Source organism: Balaenoptera musculus, chromosome 13 (assembly GCF_009873245.2).
Source record: "Balaenoptera musculus isolate JJ_BM4_2016_0621 chromosome 13, mBalMus1.pri.v3, whole genome shotgun sequence".
Lineage (NCBI taxonomy): Eukaryota > Metazoa > Chordata > Mammalia > Artiodactyla > Balaenopteridae > Balaenoptera > Balaenoptera musculus.
Window position 1 is genome coordinate 27,867,836 of NC_045797.1, and position 27,296 is coordinate 27,895,131.

A 27,296-nucleotide genomic window follows, 5' to 3' on the forward strand; every position below is an offset into this window, starting at 1 on the left:
GCACTGTGCGGCATGCGGGATCTTAGTTCCCCGACCAAGGATTGAACCCATGCCCCCTGCGGTGGAAGCACGGAGCCTTAACCGTTGGAATGCCAGGGAAGTCCCTGGATCATGCTTTTTAAATCCTGTCTGACAGTGTCTGCCTTTTGATTTGCATGCTTATTAGTCCATTTACATTTAATATAATTATTAATATGGTTGGGTTTTGCTCTTTATTTTCTATGTTTCTCATGTCTTTTTTGTTCTTATTTATCTTTTACTCCTTTTTTGTATTAAATATTTTGTAGTATACTATTTTAATTCTTCTGTAAACCTTTTAATGTTGTATTTTTTGAGGTTTTTTTTTAGAGGTTACTCTGTGGATTATAATCTGCTTCTTCATTTGTCACAGTCTACTTCAGGTCATTGCTCATGTAGTTTTGATATAATATATAGACGTAGTTTTGCTTCAACTTAGCTCCATTTCTTCCCTCTTCTTTTGTGCTATTATTGTCATTTATATTATATCTATATATTTTATAAACCCAACAATACGGTGTTATAATCATTGCTTTAAAAAATATTGTCTTTTACTGATAGTAAAAGAAGAAAAGAGAAAAAAACCACATTTATTCAGTCTTTTATATTTAGCATATATTTACTCTTTCCTATGTTCTTCATTTTTTCCCCTCTAATTTCAAGTTACTGTCTGCTATCATTTCCTTTCTGACTTTCTTTAGTGTTTCTTGTAAGGCAGATCTGCTAGCAAGGAATTGTCTTAGTCTTTGTTTATCTGGGAGTATAATTCATTTCATTTTCATTTTTAAAGGCTAGTCATCAGCTAATGATTTGTCCTGGGTGCTCAAAGAAACTTGAGCTGAGAAAGGTGTCTACCCTTTGTTAGTGGACTTGTATGTGGGTTAGGGAGTGCATTCAAAATTCAGGCAAGTTTTCAAGTCTGCTGAGCTTTCATATTCTGCCAAGCCTTCTCCTGTGTGCAGGCCTGCAGTCTCCTAGTCAGCCAGGGATGTGTGGAGTGCTTAGGCCCTTTTAGGTGTCCCCTGCATTTGTGCACAGCTTCTCAGTCAGCTAGGGATATTCAGAGAGCTATCAGGTTATTCTGTGGGTCTCTTATTTCCAGGACTTCCCTGTTAAGTTTTTGGTTAGTCCTCCAGTCTGCTCTTTGTTCCAACCTAGATGAACTTCAGGCCAGTAGAGCTGGAGGTTCCCCCCACTCTCTTCCTTTTTTAAAATGAGTTTGCTACTTTTCCTAACAGCACCACTCCATATAGGATTTTCACCCTCTGCTCCAAATCATGTCAGCCCCTAACGGCAGAGAAGCTGCTGATTTTCCTGACAAGCCATAACCAATGATGGGTGGGGAGAAGGGAGGTGGAGAGGGTGATGGAGGTAGCCCCAGGCAAGAATACCACAGAGTCCCTTTCTATTTAGCAGTTTTCATGAATAAACCCTTCTTAATTTGTTGTTCTCCTTTCCAGAGTCCTTTCCAATTTCCAGAGTCTTGAAATGGTTGTTTGGGTCAGTTTTGTCTAGTTTATATTTGCTTTTTGGGTAGAAGATTTGCTAAGCTCTTCTGTGTGCCATAGTTGGAAGTCTATCCTTGGGTACTTTATTTTATAGGATGATTTTTGTGGCATTGATATGATCATTTTATATTTCCCTTTATTTTTTTTTTCCTAGCAATGGCCTTTATTCTTTATGTAATGAATTTCATTGGTGGATTTTCAAAGTTTTCTGTATTCTTGGGAAAAATCTTTTTTTGATTATAATTTATTAAGTCCTGTAATATATATATTGATTTTTAATAATTTGACATTAATTTTTCCATTGACGTTTTTATTGAAACTTAATCCTGGATTTGTCTTAATGTACAGTGAAAACTAATTCAGGCTAGAAATTTTGCCTGAGGAATGTATCTGTGGCCCTAAAGAAGACTGAGTTGAGCTAAAGGTCATGCAATTCCTTTTATAGGCATTATCCTGCACTGAAAACTCTGGAACATCTAGAGCATACCTATCTGCCTCAAGTAAGCCACTATCGATTCTGCAAGGTGATGGTGGACAATATCCCCAAGCTTCGAGAAGAAATTAAGGATGTTTCTATGTCTGATCTCAAAGACTTTCTGGAGAGTATCCGCAAACATTCAGACAAAATTGGAGAGACTGCCATGAAGCAAGTAGGTCTTGGGTTTATGATAGGTTGGCCAATGACTTTGCAAGTATTCTGTTAAACACAGATTTCTTTTTGCTAGATGTCTTAATTGTTTCTTGTCATTTTAGGGAAGTCCTTCATCTTTATGGGAACACATGATTTTAAAATATCTTTTATTTTCTTAGCAGAGCAATGAATTATTTACTAGTATATTGTTTTGCTCTGTGAATATTCAGTACATACTGATTGATTGTGATGGTTTATATTGGTGCTTTGAAGAGGCTTTTCTATTTTTTGAATACTTTTCTTGACTTTGGGTATGACTTGAAGCCCAAGATTTTTTTTCCCCCAGGATTTTTAAAAGTTCTCTTTCTAGTTAATGAGCTAAATTGTGCTGCAGGTACCTTTGGTTGATTATTTACTATGTAAGCAATATGTCATGTTATATATGAATATTTCTGTAATTGTTATTTCTGATATCAATGGGTATCAATGAAAAAAGGCCTTTTGGGAAATGCTGGGAATTATGATCACAGAAAGGAATTTGTTTATAGCTTATAAATTAACAATGTGTTGAAAGTGTTTCAATTTTTTTCTTTCAATATCTTCCTCTCTAAGTTATGAAAGCCACAAGGAACGTCCAGAATTACTTTGTCGTTATGAATAAAGAACAGTAGTAATTTGCAGTATTACTTGCTCTTTTGAAATTTAAGTCACACTGCTTTTATTAAAATTTCTCAGTATACCTTATGATGTAACCTATAACAATAAGTAGAAGATTCAGCTGTTTATGGAAAGTGTTTTTTGGTTCTATAAACAACTGTGTTCTTGAATAAGTCATTGGTAGTTCTTATTCTGTGAGGAATGAGGGAGTAGGTCATATTTTGGGTCATATTTTTGGTCTCAGCTAGCCTTGGTAATCTTTTAGATATGTCTTTGATTCTGCAAAAGAGATCTGCCTCTTTGGAAATCCCTTTCCTAAGGGAATACACATATTCTTTTCCCATTTCTTCTTTCTTTTTTTTTTTTAATTTTTATTGGAGTATAGTTGATTGACAATGTTGTGTTACCTGTTTTACATTTTTTTAAAAAATTTATTTATGTATTTATCTATTTATGGCTGTGTTGGGTCTTCGTTTCTGCGCGAGGGCTTTCTCCAGTTGCGGCGAGCGGGGGCCACTCTTCATCGCGGTGCGCGGGCCTCTCATTATCGCGGCCTCTCTTGTTGCGGAGCACAGGCTCCAGACGCGCAGGCTCAGTAGTTGTGGCTCACGGGCCCAGCTGCTCCGCGGCATGTGGGATCTTCCCAGACCAGGGCTCGAACCCGTGTCCCCTGCATTGGCAGGCGGACTCCCAACCGCTGCGCCACCAGGGAAGCCCCCCATTTCTTCTTTTAATTTCCTTATTGTTAAACTTTACGAAGTGGAAAGCTTAAAACTAGTTGATGATAAACCCTGATGGAAATAATCATATCATGTCATTTTTTTTAGTGGTGAAGAAACAAAATTAATCATTGAAAATATACTTTTGCCTTGCTGTGTGTATTTTGAGTACAGGAATGAAGGTATCTTGTAAGACAAGTATTGTGGTTGACAAATTTTTACTAATTTTTCAAAATATAGAAGAGTATAGTACAAAGTTGCTTTTCCTAGGCCTTTGCTTGAGAAATTACTTCCTTTTTGGTGAAAGAGAGGATTCCATGAAGAATATTATTATTTCATTTAATGTGAGATTATCTGGTCTCTCCCCTAATTATCTGAAGAAATGAAGGCCTAGGCCAGGGAAGTGATTTGCTCAAGTTCAGACAGCTTGTAAAGGTCAGATTCTGTAGTAGAATTCAGATTAGATTGAGATGAATTTGTCTGCTATGGCACTCAAAATGTGTAAACTGTTAGCTGTTGGCTGTATTTTTGTCATTTAAAGAAATGATGAAGAAACCTTTTGTGAATTCAGGACTTTTTAATGAACTGATAACCCTTTATTCCTCTTATAGCATTTTTCATCTCAAGTATAGCTCTTATTGCATGTATTACTATCCTATGCTATGGTATATATAAGATCATTGACTAAAGATATCTTACACATTTTAAAATCTTCTGTAGTACCTAAAAAGTAAGGAAAGTAGGAGGGAGAGAAACTACCATATACTTTGTACGTAGTAGGTGTTCAGTAAATATTTGTTTGAATTCATGGATGTTAGAAAAGAGGGAGAGGATATGGTTTATTTCTCACTTATGTGAAGCCCAAAATGATGTTTCTGATTTGTGATGGTTTTCTTTGCAATGGTGATTTAAGGAAAGTTTCCATTATATGGCTCTGTCATTTTTAATATGGTTTTGAAGATTGCTGCAAAAGGGGAAAGACCAAAGAGTATTGCATGTGGTAGGGTTTTTAAGGGCTAGGCCCGGATGTGACACATCGTCACTTCTTCTCTGATTTCACTGGCCAGAACTTAGTAACGTGGTCATAGCAACCGGTAAGGGATGCTGGGGAATATAATCTCACTCTGTCTAAGAGAAGAACACAGTTTTGGTGAATAGTAGCTAGTCTCTGGCACAGTCTACCCTTTTGTTCATCAAATATCTCTTCACTCTTTTTTTTTTTTTAATAAATTTATTTATTTATTTATGGCTGTGTTGGGTCTTCGTTGCTGCGTGTGAGCTTTCTCTAGTTGTGGCAAGTGGGGGCTACTCTTTGTTGCGGTGCGTGGGCTTCTCATTGTGGTGGCTTCTCTTGTTGTAGAGCACGGGCTCTAGGCGCACAGGCTCAGTAGTTGTGGCTCGCGGCCTCAGTAGCTGTGGCTCAAGGGCTTAGTTGCTCTGCTGCATGTGGGATCTTCCCGGACCAGGGCTCGAGCCCGTGTCCCCTGCAGTGGCAGGGGGATTCTTAAGCACTGTGCCATCAGGGAATTCCATATCAGTTCACTCTTCCTCTCATCCATAGAACATACTTGTCCCTTCCCTAAGGAATACAACCCAATATTCCATCTAGTTACTACATCCATCTCAAAGTATGATATCTTCCAGGGATGCTCAGTACTCTCCATCAGATCCAGATGTGGCTCTTCAATGGGCTGATGACCAGGAACTAAGATAGGTTATCTGCACCTGTGGCCCTCCCACCCTCAGTATACCATGGAGAAGCTAGAACAGAATAGCTACAACAGAAACTTCCATGTAGAAGAGGGAAGAACAGGAGATGTACAGTATTACCTGCTTCATAGCAAATCATGTAATCCTTTTGGGCCATCATTGGGAAATCTTTCTGCCTCAGTAGTAGGGGAATTTCCTTGTCTAGATGTTGATTCTGTGGAAAGAACTCCTTTGCCCATTGTTCTCCTGGGCTCTTGGCTGCATCTTAGTTTTTCTTTCCCTATTTTTTTCTGTGTACATTTCTGAAGTGTGTGCTGGGGAATATACCTTCGTTTGAAGATTTTTCTCTCTCTCTCTGTAGGTATACATATACATCTACATCTACACTTATATCTACAACCACATTTATATCTGTATATCTTTCAGTGCGTCCTTTCTGCTTCTACAAGTTTAGGAGGCCAAGGGTTGTTTTAAGGTTCTGAACAAAGTTTTATTTAGTACAGATTTGTGGGTTTTTGGCATTATAGTTACCTCAAAACTTAGTAGACCTCTGATCTGTCTCTTTCCAATAGGTTCTATTTAGATACCCACTGTTGTTTTCTAAATGTAATTTTCAGGAATGATTTTTTTTCTTCTTCCCTGTTTGGGGAGGTAGTAGAGTTGGGAGAGCATAACCCTTGCCTCATGTCTCTTTCTTACTTAGGCCCTACTTGGAGGCTATATGAAATAACGGGTAAGAAAACCATACCTGAATCTAATTTTTGCCTCAGGATTAAGTCACTTTGTTCAAGGAGGTCTTCTTTGGACTTAATTGCTCAAACTTTTACCATCTTTTTCTTTTACTATTTGGAATCTATATGTGTTCAGCTTTCTAACCCTCTGAGGCCCAAGTTTCTGGACTTGTGCTATTCCCTGTAATTTCAGTTTTCAAAGTAGGAATTTCTGTGCTCATCGTTTTTGTGTAAAACCTTGCTAAAAGCAGAAAGCAAATGCCAATATACACTATAACTCTCTCTCTACATTCACTTATAGAGCTACAGACCCAGTAGACATGCGGTGTGCCTTTTCATTTATTACAGGTTCCAGTTTTGCCAGCTGTTTTGCCACAATATCACAGGGCTTTTCAGGCCTTTGACTTGCTAAATATATATTCTTGCGGCCTACTGCCTGACCTCTAAACTGATGTCATTTATTTTAGGTTTTTTTGTTATGGCAACACCATTCTTCCAGTGCCAGTGCCTGTTTCCTTAAATAACGATGCCTGTTGTAATAGCTAAGCTCTAAAATCTCACCATAGAAATTTTATTTTTCGCTCATGTGAAGTCCAAAATGGATGTTCCTGGTTGGGTAGCTCTTCTTTAAGTGACTGTGAAGGGTTCCAGGACTCTTCCAACTTGTGGCTCTATCACTTCAACATGTGGCTTTCAGTGTTTCAGCAGTAGAGAAAAAAGTAAATAATGCCTGGAGATTTTTTTTTTTATTGACCAGGCTTGTAAGTGATACATACGACTGCTGCCAACATTACATCAGCAGAAGCTTATACACTACAAGCGAGGAGTGGAAATATAGTCTATCTGTGTGACCAGGAGAAAGAGGAAATAGGTTTGGTGAATACCTAGCTAGTCGGCTACAACCTGCTATTACAGAGCTTAGAAAAATACATATTTCCATGTCTCTTGCCTTTTTTTCTTCACAATTTCATCTCTTTGACATTTCTTCCCCATATGTTTGCCTTCTAATTTACTAATCCAGTTTTTAGCATTGTCTATGTCACTATTCAGAACTTTATCATCATCATCAGTATTAGTTCAGCAACTGCAGTTTTGGCCTTAAAAATGTGTTCTTTTCCTTAAAAAAAATTCTAAGTGGCCTTTAGAATCATACAAGAAAACAGATTTGAAAGTATCACTTAATACTGATAGTTGGTCTGGGTCCTTCTGGAAATTATGTAAATGATTGTGCTTTTTCTTGGTGGACATCTCCCGTTTTCTTCTTCCACTTACCCTATCCTGAGTTGCTGCATTGATCCATGGATGGGCTTTGTCCTTTGTACAATGAAATGATGGAGGCAGTTGGTAGATTGGCTTCTCTTTGGGATATACCAGTTAAACTACCAGAAGGACTCCACCCTAATTAGGGTTTAATGAGCAAATTTGGCTCCAAACTTTTACCTGAGATTATAATCTCAAACCGTTTGTTGTCGAATTTTATCAAGAGATTTGATGCAAAAAATACTATTTGAGGATGATGCAAAAATAGTATTTGAGGATGACCTGAAGGATATGTAGTTTATCCATTTCTCTGTATTCCAAGTATTATATTGTCTCTGGATAAAGCTTTATCTGTAGGAAGCTCTTTGCTTTGATTGCATGTGGTAGGCAGAATTCTAAGATGGTCTCCAGGATTCCTGCCCCCTGGTCTGTGCATCCTGTAAAATCCTCTCCCTTGAGCGTGTGAACCTAATATGTAAGGTGAGAACCTTTAAAAGAGGGTCTAGAGGTCAGATATAAAGTTAGAGAGATTAAAAACTGTAGCAGATGCTTTACTATTGGTCTTGAAGAAACAGAATGCCATGTTTTGGAGGGGGCCACACGGCAGGGAACTGTAGGCAGCCTTGAGTTGCTGAGAGCTATCCCCAGCCGACAGTCAGCAAGAAAATGGGGACCTGAGTCCTACAACCACAAGGAATTGGATTCTGCCAACAGAATGAGTGAACTTAGAAGACTGTGAGCTCCAGATGAAACCACAGACCTGACTGACATCATGATTTCAGCCTGGCGAGACCCTGAGCAGAAGGCCCAGCAAAAACATGTTGAACTCTTGACCCATGGAAACTTAGATAATAATTGTGTGTAGTTTCAAGTCACTAAGTTTATAGTAGTATGTTACACAGCAGTAGAAAACTAATACACTCTATTATTTTGGTCTTGAATAGAATTACTTTTTACTAAACTGTACATTTTTATTTTAATTTTGCCTTTGGGTCTAGGAAACAATGGTATAGTCAGTCTGGTTTAAAAGGTGTCAAGCTAGAAGTTTCTGAGTCTTTCACTTGTCTTCCAATATACAATACCTGGGAAGCTGCAGAAAAGTAAGAAAAATGTATAAGTATGAAAACTAGGATAGAAGTTCAATCATATAGCAGAATCTGAGGAGGAATTTAAAAATCGTCCATTCTACTGTGTTTTACCATATCGAATTTTAAGTCAAGCGGTCTTATTTTACAAAAAAACGTTTCATGTTCCTGTATATATCTTTTTAACATGGTATTGGAATGAAATCATTTAATGGACCCACCTATGAGTCTGCCATGGGAAGTAGAGCCATAGGTAAAGCAAGTAGAAAAACCCTCCCTTTTATCCTATCCCATTTTCTGTGTTGATATTCTTACAGTGTGCTTCCAAAATACTGTGTATGTCTTATTTTGGAATAATCAGTTTAGCTTGAACTGTTTTATAAAAAATGTCTAAAGTAGTTCTTTGTTAATTGTCTGCTGTTTTTTAGTTCTCTTTTTGAAATTGATTTCTGTAATTCACTTGTTATGGAATTGATTTGTGCAGGAGGGAAGTTCTGTATTTGTTACTTTGGTTAGTTTGCCTTAGGCTTTGTGGGACTAAATAACATTTGTAAGGTAAACATTCTTGGCTAGGTTGATTTCTATGTGGGGCCCTTTAACAAAGGGCAGGATTTACTTACTTTTAAAATTCTAACTTGCCTTTGCCAAATTATATAGGTTATATGACTGATGCTTAGAAAAGGAACTGGTTGCTTATAAAAGAAATGGAAGGCTCCCCAGGCATTCTTCTTTTAGTAACTAGTTTTAAAGAAACTGCTCCTTGGGTGAGATTAGCTGTCACCATGGTTCTGTCGGCCCTTGACTTTCTTTGATTAAGTCTTGACTGGAGCAAAATGTGCTGTTTTATTTATTGTGTAGAACATCTTTGACTTAGATCAGGCATAGTACTACCAACTGAGTTCACATAGGCCATGTAATGACTGCCAAGTAAAAGCAGTATTGCTGTTGAAATCTCTTTTGTGCTGGATGCTATGCAAAACTTCCACAGAATATGGCCTTTGGAGTCAAAGAAGTTGATGCTCACTTGTTTTGGTGTTCCTGGATTTACTTTTTATTTTCTTTTCTTCTTGATTTCGGTATTTTTGTGTTTGTACTAATTCTTGCCCCTTATTCTTTGATGATATGGATGGCCTGCGGGTAAGGTGGGGGAATGTGAGAGCTGTGTTATATGGGATTCTTGAGTAGGCAACAATCAGAGTAGCTTATGATAGATAGTACAATTTTAGAATCTGAGCTTATGATAGATAGTACAATTTTAGAATCTGAAGAGGATAGTAGGGATTTAGTTTACTGTTCAGTAATATGATAGTTAACAGAATAGACTTTGGAGTTTGGGTTAGACACCTAGATTTGTCATTTGTTAGCTGTATGACAGTGGGCAAGTTACTAAACATCACATTCAGTCTTCACAACTCTATAGTTGGAATTTTTAATCTTCTTTGCAAAGATGTGGAAATATTTAGGGAAATCAAGTACTTAGCTTAGTCCCAGGCTTATAATACATGTTAAATTAAAAGAAAAAAAAAAAAAAGAACCATCCTAGATGAATGGTGAATGTAAATAGATTCTAAGAGTATGGAGAAGGAGAAGATTAAAATTAGAGTTAAACTTGATGATTGAACTACTTTTAATTTTATTCCTAAAATTCAATTTTCTGTGACAATTTTCAGCCTTGAATTAGATCTCATTTTTAATCATTTTTTTCTCCTTACCATAAAAATTATTTCTATTGTATACACTTCTAAAATATTTTGAACCTGATTTCAGTTAAAAAGATGACAATTAAATTTAAAAGACCAATGACCCTTGATTCATGTTGAGTGAAAGAAGAAAGAGAATTTATTCCTTAAATCTAATTTGACGGCAATATTACAGTTTGCTTTTGAGTTTTCTTCAGGATAAAAAGGAAACTATATGGTGTGTGTATATATAATAAACATATTATTTATTTGCTTTGGCAAAGCAAAGCACACCAGCTTATCAGGAGAAATTTTCTTGTTATTAAATTTTAAGAGAAAATTGTCATATGGGTTCTCAATATAATTTGTGAACATCGATTTTTAGTGTGCTCATCCTAAAATAGACCATTACTTTAGAGGAACAGCAGCTATTGCAATACTTACACCATCTCTCGCAAATATACTACATATATGCATATATATATATGTATATATATATATATATGTATATATATATATATATGTTTCAGTTATTTTAAGATTAAATTCTTTTGAGAATATTCCTTTTACTGAGCCTTGGCTTGTACTAGAAAGCAGTAACACTTAATTTAAAACAATATGGTATCATAAGAATAAACTGCTGAGTAGAACAGAATACAAGTGCAGAAATTGACCCAAATGTATAGTATAAGAATTTAATAAGTGATAAAGGTAGTGTTATACAAGAGGCATAGACACACACAAATTAGTATTATGCCATGTAGGTATAAAGTAACTTTTCCTCAGTAAACCTTATAGGCAGAAAGGTCAGAACAGTGCATGAGAATACCATCTTCCTGTCATTTTGTGGAGGGACCTGATGGGTTCAACTTTGCTGTATAAACAGTGGGACATGCCTCAGGAGAAGGACCCTGCTCTTGTAATATTGATAAGGAAGCTGGGAGAAGGGCAAGAACATCTAGTCAGTATGTACTAGGTGGATCCTTGCTGGTCAGAGAAATGACTTGGCTAGGGGAATTTTATCAATGCCTCTTAGATTAGCTAAAGAGACTTAGTATTCTTCAGATGAGCTGACTCAGTCTACTGAACCAGTTCATTGCTAAGCTTTGAGAATGGGGAAGTAGAGAGCCACTAGGGCCCTCCAAGGTAGCATCTCATGGCACTAGGGAACGCCATTAGCATGATTGCTGCTTTACTTATCTGTCTTCCCAACCAGTTTATGGTCTTTGTAAGGACAGAGGTGTGTTTTTTACCTTTATATCTTCAGCACCTTGCTAGCATAGTGCTTGGTCATAGTAGGTAGTTAATAAATCAATTAATTACTCTTAATTGTGTATTTAATTAAATTTAATGTACCTACAGCTTCACATTTTTCAGGAAAAGCCATCCTTTTTTTAATATTCTAAGGTATATCCTCTTATTCCAATTATATTCTTAAGTATATGAAAGTATTAAAATTGCACTTTGAATGGATTTTGAAACTATCTGAAAATACTGTGGAGGTACTAAGAAGTGATCAAATTAGCTTCTTGTTAAAGATAGTGGGTCGAACACATATATTTCTATCTTCCACCTCTCTAAACTCATAAAAACAACAGCTAAGGGAATTTTTTAAAAAATCACGAGCTCCCAAACATAAAGACTATAGGAGAGCAGGTGATAGCAACATTTTTTGGAAATTGGAAAGTAAAAAGATGTGTGATAATTGTCCTGACATATCCAAGAAAACTCAGTCCTAAACCAGTAGTAGAAGAAACTGAGAACAACACAGTTTTTAGTGTTTTGCAGAACCCCTATGTTTAAGAAATTGCTGGCATCAGGGAAAGGGGGTAAAATTGATGCCCAAACAGAAAGATTGGTTGAATGTCTATTTCAGAACCAGTTAGACATCTGGATTCCTTCCCCAGCTTTTTCCTATCAGTTAACTACCTGATCCCAACTCTAGCTGAAGATCAGAGAACAATAGACACAAACTGAAAACAGTGAAAGTTTATATACTAAATACTGAGATTTATCCTAAATCTCACAGCCCTCTTTTCTGATTTGGTTCCCAGAACCAGGCTTATACCCTTCAGGTGTGAGATTGGAAGGTAATCTGAATACTCTGAATAATATGATTAGCCCAAGAGAAGTATCCTAAAGATATGTCCACTGAGTAGTCCCCAGTAAAAAGGGCAAGTCAGATCACTTTGAAGACCACAGTAGACTAGACTGATGTACATTCAGTCAGCTTTTTAGTTTCCCAATTTAAAATTTGAGCAGATGGCTAAGGATCACCAGATATTTGAGAAAAGATTCTAACATGTAAGTAGAGTCAGAACACGTACAAAGAAGCAACTTGGAGAAGATAGGGACTATGCAAGAAGAGGAAAACCTAAAAGGCAAAACAAACCAAACTATCATCAGTAGCATTAGAAAGATAAGAGAAAATAAATTACATGTAAAAAGCAAGATCAGAATGCTGCACTAAAGGAGAAGTTCAGAGAACAAAAAGAATGTTTAGAAATTAAAAATATGATAGCAGGAAACACTTAAAGGAGGGTTTGGAAAATAAAGTTAAAAAGATATTCCAGAGAGAAGAGTAAAAAGAAAAAGAGATAGAACATGGGCAATAGAAAAGATATAAGAATATTTGGGGGCAGTCTAGGTGATCCAGCATTTGAATACTAAGCATTCTAGAAAAATAAAGCAAAAATGAAGGGAAGGAATTCATCATAGAAATAATATGGGAAAATTTCCCAAAATTCTAAGACATGAACATGCAGATTAAAGGACCCACCAAGTATCCAACAAAAGGGATGAAAAGAGACTTATATCAAGGCATATTGTGAATTTTCAGAAGCCAGAGGACAAAGTGAAAATCCTAAATGTCTTTAGAGGCTAAAAACAGTATCTTAAATGGCTTGGCTATGTGTTGCATTTATACAGTTATAATAATTAAATGCTAAAAGTTAATATAGGTAATTAATCCATTGGTTTATCTCTGTTGTAGAGGGATATGTGAATGGACACTGCACAGATATTTGGTGCTGGTGTGTTAAGAATGTGAAAGAGACCTTAAACTCCCATCTTTCATGGTGGAAAGTCAATAGATAATGCTCAGAACTAAAAAACCCCACAATAGCCAAAAGGCAGAAACAACCCTAGTGTCCATTGATGGATGGATAAACAAAATGTGGTATATACATATAATGGAATATTATTTAGCCTTAAAAAAGGAAATTTGGACACATGCTGCAACATGGATGAACCTTGAAGACATTATGCTAAGTGAAATAAGCCAGGCATGAAAGGACAAATATTGTATAGTTCCACTTATCTGAGGTTCCTGAAGTAGTCAAATTCATAGAGACAGAAGGTAGAACGATGGTTTCCAGGTGCTAGCGGTAAAAGGGATGAGGAGTTAGTGTTTAATGGGTACAGAGTTTCAGCTGGGGAAGATGAAGAAGTTCTGAAGATGGGTGGTGGTGATGGTTGTACAACATGGTGAATGTACCTAATGCCACAGAACTGTACAGTTAAAAATGGTTAAAATGGAAAATTTTATGTCATAAATTTTACCACAATTAAAAAAACCTAAAGAAATAAGCAGTAGCACACATAAGCATGGTATGTAGAGATAAGGATGTAAGCATCAAAAGAGTGGTTGCTTCTGGGGAGCAGGATTTGGGGAGAAAGAGGAGAGGAGAAAATGGTTGTTTCTCATAATAAACTCTTTATGTATAACTTAACTATGCATAGTTTTGCATGTATAACTTAGGGAAGATATATTGAACAAAAAAAAAAAAGAAAAGAAACTTAAGTCAGATTAGGTGTATGTGTATAACATGGGATTTGTTGGTGGACTGGATATGAGGTAGTAAATGTTCCAACTCTCAGGGTACAGAGGAAGCGTTCCCTTATTTAAGGGACTGTTTATACCTATCTATGGCATTATTGATTTTCTTTTCTGCTTTATGTGGGTAATTGAGGAGTCTCCAGTCTTCAGATTCATAGCTGTAACAAGGTGGGAAAGGAATTATGTGTTAGTTGTAAGTTAAACTGAGGTCCATTCAAATCTCTGTTGTGTTGTGTGCCTTATTAAAGAAGTGAACAGATAAATTTGATATAATGGGCAACAAAGCAAATTAGAAAAAATATATAAAAATCTTGAAAGTGATGATAAAGGTTGCAAATTTGTGATAACCAGAATGTTCTCTTTCCCTTGCCTTGAATTCTTAAGTTAAATATTTACCATTGTTCAGAAGAGAATATGAGTTCTTCAGTACCTTCCTTTGGTTGCAAAATGTCACACTACCTCACCCCTGCCACTGTTGCAGGTTCACACTCGTTTCATACTTGGGCATGTGTTCTGGTGAGTGAGTAGTCCCTGTGCTGCTGCAGGAGAAGATGGGGAAAGAGGGTGTTAAAAGAGCAGTGAAGGAAAGTACTGCTGATAGGCTAGCCTACATATAATTTGACTTGGCCTCAGAGTTTTGTGGGAGAGAGCCAGTGTTAACTTTCTGTTAAATTTACAATAAAGGAAAATGACCTACACTATGAAGTTTTTCTTCGGTGGTTCGTACAATAACTGAACTTCATTCCATTACAATATCCTGGGATTTCCTATAGCCTCTAAGTATCATGAGTAATTGTACCACACTAATGTGGAAATGAAGTTCAGGTCACTGAACTCACTTTTGACTTGAACTTGAGACCAGCACTTTAGATCTAACTTATGAGGTGGAAATGAATTGATCTTGTTGACATAAATAAGATGCTACCTGTTTGTTTTTTTATTATATAATTTAGCCTCTGAAATATGCAAGGCTATGAAAGGTTATTTAAAATAATGCCTTAAATATAATATGTAAATATACAGCCTAAGTGCTGTTAAATATTACTATACAGGGGGCCAAGAACAACCACTTTATTGTCTTTATTATCAGATTAAGTTTATTATTATTTTTTTAAAAGCCTTTATTTTCAAAATTTATTTATTTATTTTTCACTGCATTGGGTCTTTGCTGCTGCGCACGGGCTTTCTCTAGTTGGGGTGAGCGGGTGCTACTCTTTGTTGTGGTGAGCGTGCTTCTCATTGCGGTGGCTTCTCTAGTTGCGGAGCAGGGCTTCAGGCATGTGGGCTTCAGTAGTTGTGGTGCGTGGGCTCAGCAGTTGTGGTTTGCGGGCTCTAGAGCGCAGGCTCAGTAGTTGTGGCACATGGGCTTAGTTGTTCCGTGGCATGTGGGATCTTCCTAGACCAGGGCTTGAACCCGTGTCCCCTGCATTGGCAGGCAGATTCTTAACCACTGCACCACCAGGGAAGCCCCAAACCTTTATTTACTTGCTTATTTATTTTTGGCCGCACAGCGCAGCTTGCCCAGGCCCTTGGCAGTAGAAGCGTGGAGTCCTAACCACTGGACCTCCAGGGAATTTCCATTATCAGATTAAGTTTAGATCTGGTCAGACACAGCCTCTCTCTGCCTTTCTAAATGATGAATGGAAGCAAGATGTATTTTCATCTCATTGGAATGAACCATTAAAGTTTATGTTTAATAGGTAGTGATCTCTCATTACAGGTCTGAATGAACTAGTATTCTTTTTTTTTTTTTTGCTTTGTAATCAGTGTATTAAGGAGACATTCATACATTTCAAGAATTGCTTAATTCTGATATCCAGATTTAAGCTTGTGAGCATATGCCTTTAAACATACAATTAAAGCTATTCATAATTTGCTATACTACCAACATTAAATTACAGTTTCTTTGGAGCATAAGTTAAACGGTTTAAAGTAAGCCTGTAATATACCTGCAAAACACCTTCCTAACTCATACATGCAAATTACTTCTTCATGTAAAGGTCTCATCACTCCAGCCTCTAAGTTACCCTGCTCCAGAAGTCACTACTCTAAGGCTTACTGTGGTCCAAAGAGAAGGAAAAAAAAAAAGTAACCAGGACCAATAACTAGATATATTGAAAAAAGATGGCCCAGCAGAAGGGAATGCAGCTCTACAAATGCAAGCCCTCAAGAAGCAGCATGTTATATGATAAACCCCTTCTTTAGAAAGGTATCATTTCTATCACTGATACCACAGGCTAAATTAAATTATATAGCATGCCATCTTCAGGAACAGTTGAGGCAATAGAGTAAATGCAGAGGCATCACAGTGAATCCCACTTAATACCGCTAGACAGACCAACACTTCTCTACAAATTCTTTGACTGCCAGTTAAATACAGTTTTAACTTCATGGCTGAACAATTAAGGGTCATACACTGAAGTCAATACATATACCTGGCATTTCAGTCTAAGCTATTCCATGTACATAGCTGAAATCAGTTACAAAGTATGGCCTAACAAATGCTAGGGGAAATATTTTAAAGTAGTTTTTACAAGTATTAAACTTATCTTGCACACTGAAGTCATCATACATACAGGGCAAAGTCAGCACTTTTATATTGGAGTTTATTCTTCATTTAACTTTTAAAACACTACTATAGTTGAATATTAAAACAAACAATAGCAAGTAGTGAGCATATTATGATTATAGTCCTTCACTCAATCACTACTGCAAATAAAATGCCAGCAGTGAGTGTTATTCACTGGCCCCATTAGGAGGTCTGACACTGAACACCACCCCGAGGATGATGTTCATCATGCTCGTATGCTTCTCCATTGTAATGGCGCTGTCTTTCCTGATTCGGATCAAAGTCCACTAGTTCTACCTGGTCCATTTCATCAGTCTCTTCCACTTCCTTCCTCTCAGGTTGGAGTTTTTCCAGCAAAGAGAGTTGATCAGGGGAGAGAAAGCCATTCTCAGGAAAGTTTACCTTAAATTCATTGATTATGAGACCCCTTTAATATGGTCTACGATAAATTGGCATGCCTTCATTTAGCACACACTTGATATCTCCACGCTCGACAATCTGACCTGGATGAGAAGTGATGACTATGGTGCGGTTGTCAAGAGTAGATATTGGCTTTTGGAAGCCACACAGTACCTCAACCAGCTGTATGTCCACACACATGAAAAGGTCTTCTCCTCGTCGAGTAAAAACAGCATGGTCCTTCTGATCTAAAATGATGATAATATCTCCTGGCTCCAGTCCTGGTTCTTGGTCTCCTTCACCATGGAATGTTATCTTCTGGCCATCTTTCATGCCTTTGTCAATATGAACTTCTAGAATTTTCTTCTCTCAAACTATCTTCCTTCCATTGCAGCTTTTACATCTCTCTTTAGGACTGATCTGCTCCCCATGGCCCCGGCACTCCATGCAGACAGACTGAATTTGCTGAACCATTCCAGGTCCTATTTGATGAATTCTTATTTGCATTCCAGTACCTCGGCGATTGGGACAGCACTTTACTGCTCCTTTCTTAGCACCTCGGCCTTCACATTTGTCACAAATCACATTCTTTTGCAGAGCTAGTTTTCTTGTTGCACCATTATATAAATCTTCTAAGGTTACTGTGAGTTGATGCACAACATTTTTACCTCTCCTTTCTCTTTGCATCCTGCCTCTTCCTCCAAAAAACATATCAAAGATGTCCATGGGAGAGCCCAAACCGCCACCTGCTCCACCTTCTTTAATTGCCTGCTCTCCTCCTTTTCATACAATTCCCTTTTCTTTGCGTAAGAGAGCACTTCGTAAGCTTGAGAAATCTGTTTAAACTTCTCTCCTTCATTTGGATTCTTATCAGGGTGGATACTTCAAGGCCAGTTTCCTGTAAGCCTTTTTCAGTTCTTCTTGGGTGGCATTGGGTTTGACCCCCAAAACATCATAATAAGTGGTTTCTTTCACCATTTTCTACAGCCAGTGAGATGAGTGGGCCGATGCCGGTGTGGGGGGGCGGGAAGGAGCACGTTGCTGTGCGCAGCTCAGGCAGCCGCCATTCCTCCGCCTTTTTGCGGAGCGTTCTTGAACCGGTGTTCTTGTATTATATCTAATTATAAAGTTACTATCTTACTCTGCTTGTGTATGGATGATGTTTTCTCAAGTCAGCTATAACAACTGCATGATTGAAATATGGAATATATATTTTAAAACAAAGACTTGATTCTCTTTTACTTGCATCTCTTTATATGGTTGAGGTCCCCCCCTCCATTTCCTTTCCTTTTTCTTCTCTTATTTTTTTCCTATTTATTTCTCTCTTTTTTTCTCTCTCTCTCTCTTTCTCTTCCTGTTTCCCTCTCTCTTAGTTCTAGAAATCCTGCTTGTAGGACCTGAGAATTCAGCTTCATCTTGAGCAGCCTAACATGCTGACCACCCCAGCTGGGAATCTTTATTTTAAAAAGTCAACCATGACATAAGATCTGAAACCATAATAAAGTTTAAATCAGGTTTGAGAATCATGGTATTTGCTCTCTATTATGTGTATGTTTAGCTGTGTGGATAATGGTTCTTTGGTCTAAAGAACAGTTCCAAGTTTGACATTTTTAAAGGGTTTAAATTCAAGGATAAGAACTCATCAATTCTGGTTCTTCCCAGATCCCAAATTTTCTTGATGTTCTGATATGCTTTCACTATTAATTCTAATTAGATTCTAATATCTAATCTTATATTAACACAGTGAATGTACAAAGCAAACAAGGACACTAAGGACATGTTTTAAAATGGTTGTTAAGTCTTGCATATTTTTACTTAAATGTGATTAATCCTTGGGCCCTGCCTACAGATAGTAATTTATTCTACTGTTTGAACTGCATCTTAAATTTGGCGAATGCTTTCTCACATTTCGTGCTTCTTTACCCTAAGTTTAGATCTGTTTAATATAATTTTATAAAATAGATCTCATAGAGATCTGGTCATTTCAACTGTCTTTTATTTTTTAATGCTTTCATTGGGCTAGCAGGGATCATTAATACCCAAGAAAATTGGTCTCATGTAATTGACTATAAAAATTACTGTAACATTTTATAAGTAGGAGAATTATGAGTTATAAAATGTTATAATCAAAGAGGCATTAGCACCAATCAAAGCTACTTTTACTTTAAAAGATTGAGTTTGATTATATTGGTTATAAGAACACTTAGAGATAGTGGTCTAAGAATGTAGACCCTTAAATAGGAGAAAGGAGACTGGATCCATTGCTGACTGTCTCAAGGACCATAGGCATTTACTTATTATCAACTTGGCTTGCACTAATTGCAGACAAGGAGAGGTGGTGCCTTACCTTATCTTTGTCATGCAGTTATAGTGATAATAGAGAATACAGAGCAGCAGTCAACTGTCTTTGTAATAATTTTTAGAGAAAATTAGCTCATATTCATTCCTAGTCACGTCTTTCTTGTAGAAAAATTTTTTTGTAGTGTCTTCAGTATTAAAGAACATAGGTTTGGAGTCAAGAAAGCTGGGTTGAAACTTCTCACTTATAATGGGCAAAACACTTAATCTAAGCCTTATTTTCCTCTTTTATTAATGTGTCAAATAAGATCATGTATGTAAAGTACTTAGACACACAGTAGGCACTTAATAAATATGGCATTTTTGGATGTTTTTGTTTTGAGATCTATGTGATTTTATCAGGCAAGTAGTCTTCAGTTGGGGTAGCTTGGGTATTGATAGCTTAATACCAGCTGTCTTTCTGCCTCTCCATCTTCTTATTAAATGATTGCAACTACATTTTTTTCATGAGTAGTTTTAAACAAACTGATTTGGGAAAGCATGAGCCACTACTTTTAGAGGGAAAAAAATTTTTTTAACCTGAGGGTTTTCCTTATTTTTTTCAGGCTTCAGTGTTAAGAAATGCAGGGGTTTTGTTTGTTTGTTTTGTTTTTTGTACTATATTGCAATAATTGCTTTAATGTCAGTGAGAAACCAAACCTTACATCTGCTTAAATGGGCAATTCAGACCATAGAAATTAGTGAGACTTAAATGGATATCTTTATTTTGTTGATGGAAATTGTATTTTGGGTTCTTAGTCTTTCTACAGTCTCTTGAAGTAACTTCACTATGCATGTGGTGATTGTGTTTCTCAGTTACTAGATTGAGCTATACTCTGAGCTCAGTGTATTTTCTCATCTCCTGTGCTGATGCTTCTTGGTATGAAGAAGTCAGTTTACTGGTATGCTGTACTTTCCTTTTGACAATTCTAGACGCCTGCCACGTGTGCAGAGTGTAGTGGAGCCAAGTTTGAGGTTTGGACTTAGAGCCCTCCCCAAATCCCCGTGGTGTGCCCTTTGACCTGGGGGATAGTTCTTACTGGCCCTGGAGAAATCCAGTTGAGAATTCCTAGGATTGTTGTGCTCTCAGTGAGTGCTTTATTCTTGTCCTCTGCCAGATGTTTTCTTTACTGAGCAAAAAAACTCCATCAAAATAATGATAAGGGAACTGGTATGTGAGGAAATAAAAAGAAAGGAAGAAAAAGAAATATTCAAACATATTCAGGAGGGCCAGAGATGTGGACCTAAGGATGTTCTAGAACAAGAGGAATCTATTTTCTCACGTCCTTCTAGATCTCCCTGCTAAAAAGTTTTAGCAAGTAAACCTAGAGTAGCTTTAAAATTAAAAATATTTACATACAATATATCTTTTTTTTTTGGTGTCCATAAGTTTTTAAACATGCATAGATTCAGGTAAACACTACCACAAACAGAACAATTGCATCACCTCCCCAAATTCCTTTGTGCTACCCCTTTGTAGTCAAACCTTCTCTCTATTCCTAACCCCTGGCCATTGATCATGAAGTTTATCAAAAGTATAGGTTGGGAAGCACATTGAACAGGTAATGAGGACTACCAGAAACTTCAATTAATTAATTATTGCTAATTATTATCTCACTGATTGAGAATGTGGCATTTCTCTTTTTCCCTCTTGTTTAGGATCTCAACAGAGAAATGTACCCCAAACTAAAAATGCAGAAAAATTAAATTTTTGCAATTGAATAGTGACAGATGACCACCTAAGTTGTTGCTTTTTTAGGTCTATGTGATTCTAAGCTTTAGAGACTTTATGACCTTTGAACCTGACTGTACTGGGATGGATTCTTTCTGTCTTCATTAGGAGGTGAATGGATAAATGACTGCACCAAGATGACTAGGGAATAAAACTTGGACTGGGAAGTAGGGGAAGTGGTTAGATCATTAGAGGTGAATTTTTCACTCATAGACTCTTTTCTTCTGTGTTCTTTGTGAGAGGCTATTGAACAAAGCAGTGGCAAGAGTTTATACTGTGAGCCGGAAGTTTTCAACTGGCTACATTTTATTTGTTTTGAAAGCTTGCAAAAAAGTTGTTTTGTTGACAAGTTCAGGCTACTTTACCTTCCTGACATAATTTTCTAATTGCACATCTACAGCAAATTTAGAACAGCTTTCAATTATTACTTTGTGTGTGCATGCAGAGGAGAAAATGCTCTGCAGATTGGGGCAGTTGTCTGGGGGGAAAGAAAAGGCCTTGTCATGTTGTAGTGCCTACTTGCACGTGTGTGTTTGCTTAAACTCAGAAGTCAGCGAACCATTGAGCCCTCTAGTGTGGTTAGCTATTAAAACAGAACAGTGATAATGGATCTTTATATAAATGTTTAAGTATTTGGAAATTTTTAAAATTGAGAAAATTCTGTTTTACAAATCAGGGTGGGCTGTCAGGGGAGATGATTACATCCTATACCAGTTGAGATGTTAATGAGATTGGGAAGGAAGTAGGGAATTTAAGAGCCCTTATTTTTAAAGTCTTGCAATGCCAACGCTTAAGATGTGTTCTGTGGCACACCACCATAAATCACAGAGGACTCACTTGTAGAATACTAGGTAATAAAAGGGATCTGGGACACTTGTTTGGAGGAGGGGAACCCATAGCTAGGATAGAGTTCAGGAAGTGGAACTAAGATGATAATCATTTACTGGCATTTTCTCGAGGGCGTATGTCTGAATTGGCTTCATCTTTTTGTTCCCATAGAACCTAGCACAGTGCTTTGTACAAACTAGGCATTCAGCAAATTTTTGTTATATTATACATACATACACTTTTTTTTCCTTTGGCAGGGCACTTATGCGTTTAAGGACAGAGAATTTCCATGGATATTGTAAGAGTTTTAATATTTTCCTGGTCGTCTTAGGCTCTTAATTTGCTGATGAAACCTGTAACTGTTATGTTCAATTTTGATATCTCAAGATGCAAATTATCTTTGAAGTACCAGGTGAAATTTTTTCACTTAGGTATAATTTTATCTTGATTCTCCTCCAGTGAACCTTTCTCACTTTTGTATACCAGTGCTTTTTTTTTCCTGGTAAAATATTCATAACATAAAATTTACCTTCTTAAATCATTTTAAAATGTACAGTTTTGTGGCATTAGCCAGTACATTCACACTGTTGTGCAACCATCACCACCATCCATCTTCAGGACTTTTTCATCTTCTAAAACTGAAACCCTGTAACCAGTGAATTAAAAGCTTATGATTTGTGCTCCAGTACTGATTGAACAAATAAAATCTTTTATATAGGTGTTGAGGAACTTGAGATCTCTTTCCAGGGAAGAAAAAAAGGCAAAAAGCAAAACCGGAATTCACACAATAGCTTTTCAATTTAATAAGAAATAGATTGTAGTTCTTGAATTTTATAGATAGGTTTTTCTCTTCTTCAGTTTCCTTAAGAAATTTGTTCCGAAGCAACAACTGGAGTAGCCCTTACTCTCTGAAAGTATTTCTAGTCTGTGTGTGTGTGTGTGTGTGTGTGTGTGTGTGTGTGTGTGTGTATTTTTGTAGTCTTTGTAACTCACAAGACAAATAGAAAGCTATATTTTTACCTTAGGTTTTGTTTTTAGTGTAATTACTTGCTGGCTTGAACTGTGGTGGTCTTAATCTTCTTTTGAGGCTTGTGCCCTTGAGTATGGTGATTTTATTCTGGTGTCAAAGAATTTAAGGATAAGGAGTATCTTTTTTTCGGTACTATAATCTTATTTTTTGACTTAGGCTGAAGTCTGTTATTAATTTGTACCTTTCCCTTACTTCCCATATAAGAAAACAAGCAAATGTCAAAAAATAGTACGGCCTACTTTCCAACAGAATGACTTCAGCTCTCCTCAGTTTGTTAAACATATGAATCTCTTAGCTGCCCTGATGAAGAGGCTGTGGTCTATCTGGGCATGTGTTATGTTTGTCTTTCTTGGTAAGTCTTTAAAGCAGAGTTGGTCTTTTAACAGTGGAGAGGAGAGGTATCTATAGCAGTAGTTCCTAAACATTTTAGGGACATAAACCTTTTGAGAACCCAATGAAAGTCATGAACCCTCGCCTCAGAAAAATTATTGTGTGGACACAAATTTTTCATAAAATGTCAGAGGATTTGAGTACTCTGTGAAATATATCCTTGTGGCAGCCATCTGGACTATTAAGATCCAGTATGAGTATTAGATTCAGTAGTGTATTCTGAGATGCTCCTTTTCTAGTTTCATCATGGTTTGTGAAGAATACATAGTGGAAAAGCTTGAATAAAATTATAACAGTCTCACAGTTCAATTTTACATCATTAGTGAAAATGGATGCTATTTTTACTAACACACTGACAGGTAGATTCAAGATGTTGGTAAACTTTTCTGACTTGCCCAGTTTAGATAGTAGATAGGTGTCTGAGAATACGTTGACCTGTATTGTATACTGTGAAAGTTGGATAAGGTTGTATTTCCAAACTTTGGTTTGCCTGTGATTTCTCGTGTGCTTTTGTTACTTTTTTTTCTTCTTACTTCTGTTGTATGGGTAATACAGAAGAAATAGAGAAGGGCAAAATAACAATGAAAATAAATTTTGACTTGAAATAGCTAGTGATAGCATAATATGAGTAAACTTAAAATGGCATATTCAGTATGACTTAAAATTGGTCATATTCAGTATGACATAAAAAGGCATTTTATAATACTTTGGTGAAGACTCACCTTTTTCTTCATAGAGAAAATACTCCTTTTTTCTGTACCTTAACCGATGTCATAGAGAAACAGGACTTTTAAGCAGAAACTTTCTTGGCTTTCAGCACTCTTACTGCTTAATTATATGTTTCCACCATTCTTTGTTGCTTCAATTCCAGTTTCAGAGGAAGAGGCTATTCCTCCTGTTTAAGACTGTTTCTTCCACTTGTGCTCAGTCTTATTTCTTTGTTCTGTCAAATGTTCCATCTTTCTCTTCCTTCCTTTTTTCTTCAACCTTTCCCTTTCACTGACTCCTTCCACTTTACACTTGACATGCTCAGGTCTCCCTTTCATTGGCTTTACCACTGTAATCCCTCTCCCTGTCCCCAAACCATCCAGTGCTTTTCTTCCGTATTTCCTGTCTTATTGAAAGATATCACTGTTCATCCAAGATAGAGATCTGTGCTGCTAAGGAATTTGATAATTGGGTGGTACTCTAAGTGTAGTAAGTAGCATAGTAAGTAAAATATTGTGGGATGGGGAGGAGTATACATAATGTTGTAAAGTAAAAATGCATTGTATTAGTAAAAGCAGAATATTAGAACTATGGAGATTCTTAGTTCCTGGGATAGTTTGGAGCTTGTAATGTCTGGAAATAGAGGTGGACTAAATAGCTTGATGAGGCTCTTCTTTCAACTTTTACTACATGTACTAGTGCATGACAGCTCACTAAAACTTTTCCAAAAAATTTGACACTCTTATCTTCAAAAGAAATTGAACATTTACACCCAATAGCTGTATATTTGTATTTATAAATTATATATGTATATTAATTTCAGTAGTAATACACATGGTTCTAAACTTTTTTGATTATGGACTGCCTTCAGTAAAACATTTTTGTGTATATATACCTTATATATGTATATGTTATTTATTTATAAGTGGTATACATATGTACTACTCTTATTAGCTACTGTCTCTGGGCAGGATGTATATTTAGGGAGAGAGTCATTGTTAATAATGCATTTAAATCCCCCTTTCAAATAGTCATTTTTATAATTTCAAATTTGGGGTGTTATTTTCGGTCAGATCTGCTTTGATCATCCTTATATTTGCCACATGATATATTTGACAGGGGGCTCTTACCAGGTGTATCAGTTATCTATTGCTCTTAACAAACTACCTCAAAACTTAATGGCTTAAAGATAATACTGATGTATTTTCTTCTTTTTTAAAAATATTTATTGAGTGGCATCATGGTAGAGCTGAGGCTTAGAAAAGAGGTTTGTTCATATTAATTCTTGGCTTTTCTTTTTTTTTTGGCTGTGCCATGCGGCTTGTAGGATCTTAGTTCCCCAACCAGGGATTGAACTTGCGCCATTGGCAGTGAAGGTGTGGAGTCCTAACCACTGGACCACCAGGGAATTCCCTGATGTATTTTTTCTTATGATTCTGTGCATTTGTCTGCTGTCCTCACCTGGAAGTCACTCACGTGGTTAGCTGACAGTTGGTGCCAGCTGTTGTCTTGGTTCTGTACCTGAACTCTTACCCCATAGTGGGCTAAACTGAGCTTCCTCATAGCATGGTGGTCTTCCTCATAGCATTCCTCATAGCATGGGTTCAGACAGAGAAAGAGAGCTGAAGCTGCTGGGCCTCTTAGGACCCAGAGTCCAGAATTTGGCAATGTCCATCACCTTCTGTTAGCCAAAAGCAAGTAACAAAGCCAGTCCACATTGAAGAGCATGGAGAAATGGTCTTTACCTCTTGATAGAAGCAGCAGAGTCACATTGCTAAGGGGCATGCACACAGGGAGGCTTGATTCACTGGGGACCAATATTATAATGGTCTTACCACACCAGGATGAAGACAGATGTTAACCCTATTTATTAGTATTATTTCAAACCACAGTGTATATCTAGGGAAACGTTAAAACCATTTGCCCATTTTCTACAAGTTTAACTAAAACTAGATAATATAGTCTAATTTTATTTAACTGAGCACATGTAGTCTGCAACACATCACAATAAACTGAAAGAAAATCAACAAATGAGGGTATTACTATCAACCACTCTGCACTGTTTTTCCTCAGTATATATATCGTGAATTCCATATATGGTACTTGACTCTTTGTCAGAGAGTGAGGGTGTCAGTGTCATTTCTTAAATCAAATATTAGTAACTTAGTTTCTTTGTTTGTTTTTTAAAGATGAAAACAAATATAAGTACTAATGTATTGTTTTTGCATAACCTTCCAGGTAGACACCACCCCACTCTGGAGACCATCAGTCTAACTGATGTGGAACAGTTAGTGCCACAAATCTGTGCCTGTTAGTGTCCACTCTGATAGACGTCAGTGATTCAGCATGGCAGCCTTGCCACTGTACTAGACTAAGCCTTAAGAGTCCTTCTCAGTGGACTAAGCCAGCAGTGATCTAGGCCACCTTTCACAAATGGATCATAGACGGCACGTGAGATAAAATGTGTTTGTTATTCTGGTTATAAGAGATTAATTGTACTTGTAGAAGAGGTAGAATGTTCATATATTTTGTAGTTGGCATTTGGGAAAGATCTTATCAACAGTATGTGTGTGTTTTTGGGGTTTGTATGAGGAAGTTGGGGAGATAATGGCCTTCCATCTCTGCTTTAGTAATTGTCTCTTTTGTTTAATCATCAATGGTAACTTTCCTTTGGTTTCCATATTCAAAGAAACTTTAATAATATTTTAATATATTGAATATTTTAAACTTATGTTTAGATAGGAGATGAAAACAAGTGTTTATTTCCAATATATGAGGTTTGTTTTAATCCTTTGTTTCTACAAAACTCAGCTCACAGTTGAAGTTTCCTGATGTATGAGAGTTTGCTGATGTGAGTTCTTTAGCTTTTGATATATGATTGTCCTATTGTACTGCTGGAGTTTTGTGCTTTTACTGAAGAGTTTACTGCTTGAAGAGCCTTGTTAAAATTCTGGTGTACTCACAGCTACTTCTCTTAGTGTGCTTTTCTGTGTCCTGGTGACTATGGAGAATGCTTCTTCCATGCAGCCAGCAGGATTAACAAATAGCCAAGCTGAACCTAAAGCATTCAACCTTCTTTCCTGCTTTGACCCCATAACCTGTCTTCTGGTTGGCAGTGTGCTGGTGTTGACAGTTCTCCTGGTTCAGCCAAAGGTGAAAGATAATTGCTTGTGGAGTAGCGGCTGGGATGGTATGTGTTTTTGCAGCAAGCACCCCCACCCCCCGTCCCCAGGCAAAGCTTTGGATCTGGTGCACATTTCAAAGCATGTGTTAAACTTTATGTGATACTGATTAAAATAGAGGGCTCCAGGGTGAATTGGCAGAGCCCCACAACTGCATCTGCCAAATGACATACAGAGAAATGTCTTGCTACAAATGGAAGGGCTGAATTCTATCTCAGCAATATGTAAGCCCTCAGGAGGAAAGGTGACTCTGGGCATGAATACATGCACAGCCTGTGGAGCATC

The 27,296-nt window shown here is 37.0% G+C and overlaps 1 protein-coding gene and 1 pseudogene across 2 annotated transcripts in view; one reads left to right on the top strand and one right to left on the bottom strand.

Annotated features, from left to right (window-relative positions):
* The window catches only part of EXOC6B (exocyst complex component 6B), a 714,846-nt gene that overhangs the window by 110,750 nt on the left and 576,800 nt on the right, over positions 1 to 27,296 (top strand). For both annotated transcript variants that reach the window (XM_036873122.1, XM_036873124.1), the window contains exon 6: positions 1,972 to 2,176. In XM_036873122.1, coding sequence (XP_036729017.1) covers positions 1,972 to 2,176 — 205 coding nt within the window. The remainder of the gene's footprint in view (positions 1 to 1,971; positions 2,177 to 27,296) is intronic.
* Positions 16,420 to 17,782, bottom strand: LOC118905989 (annotated as a pseudogene).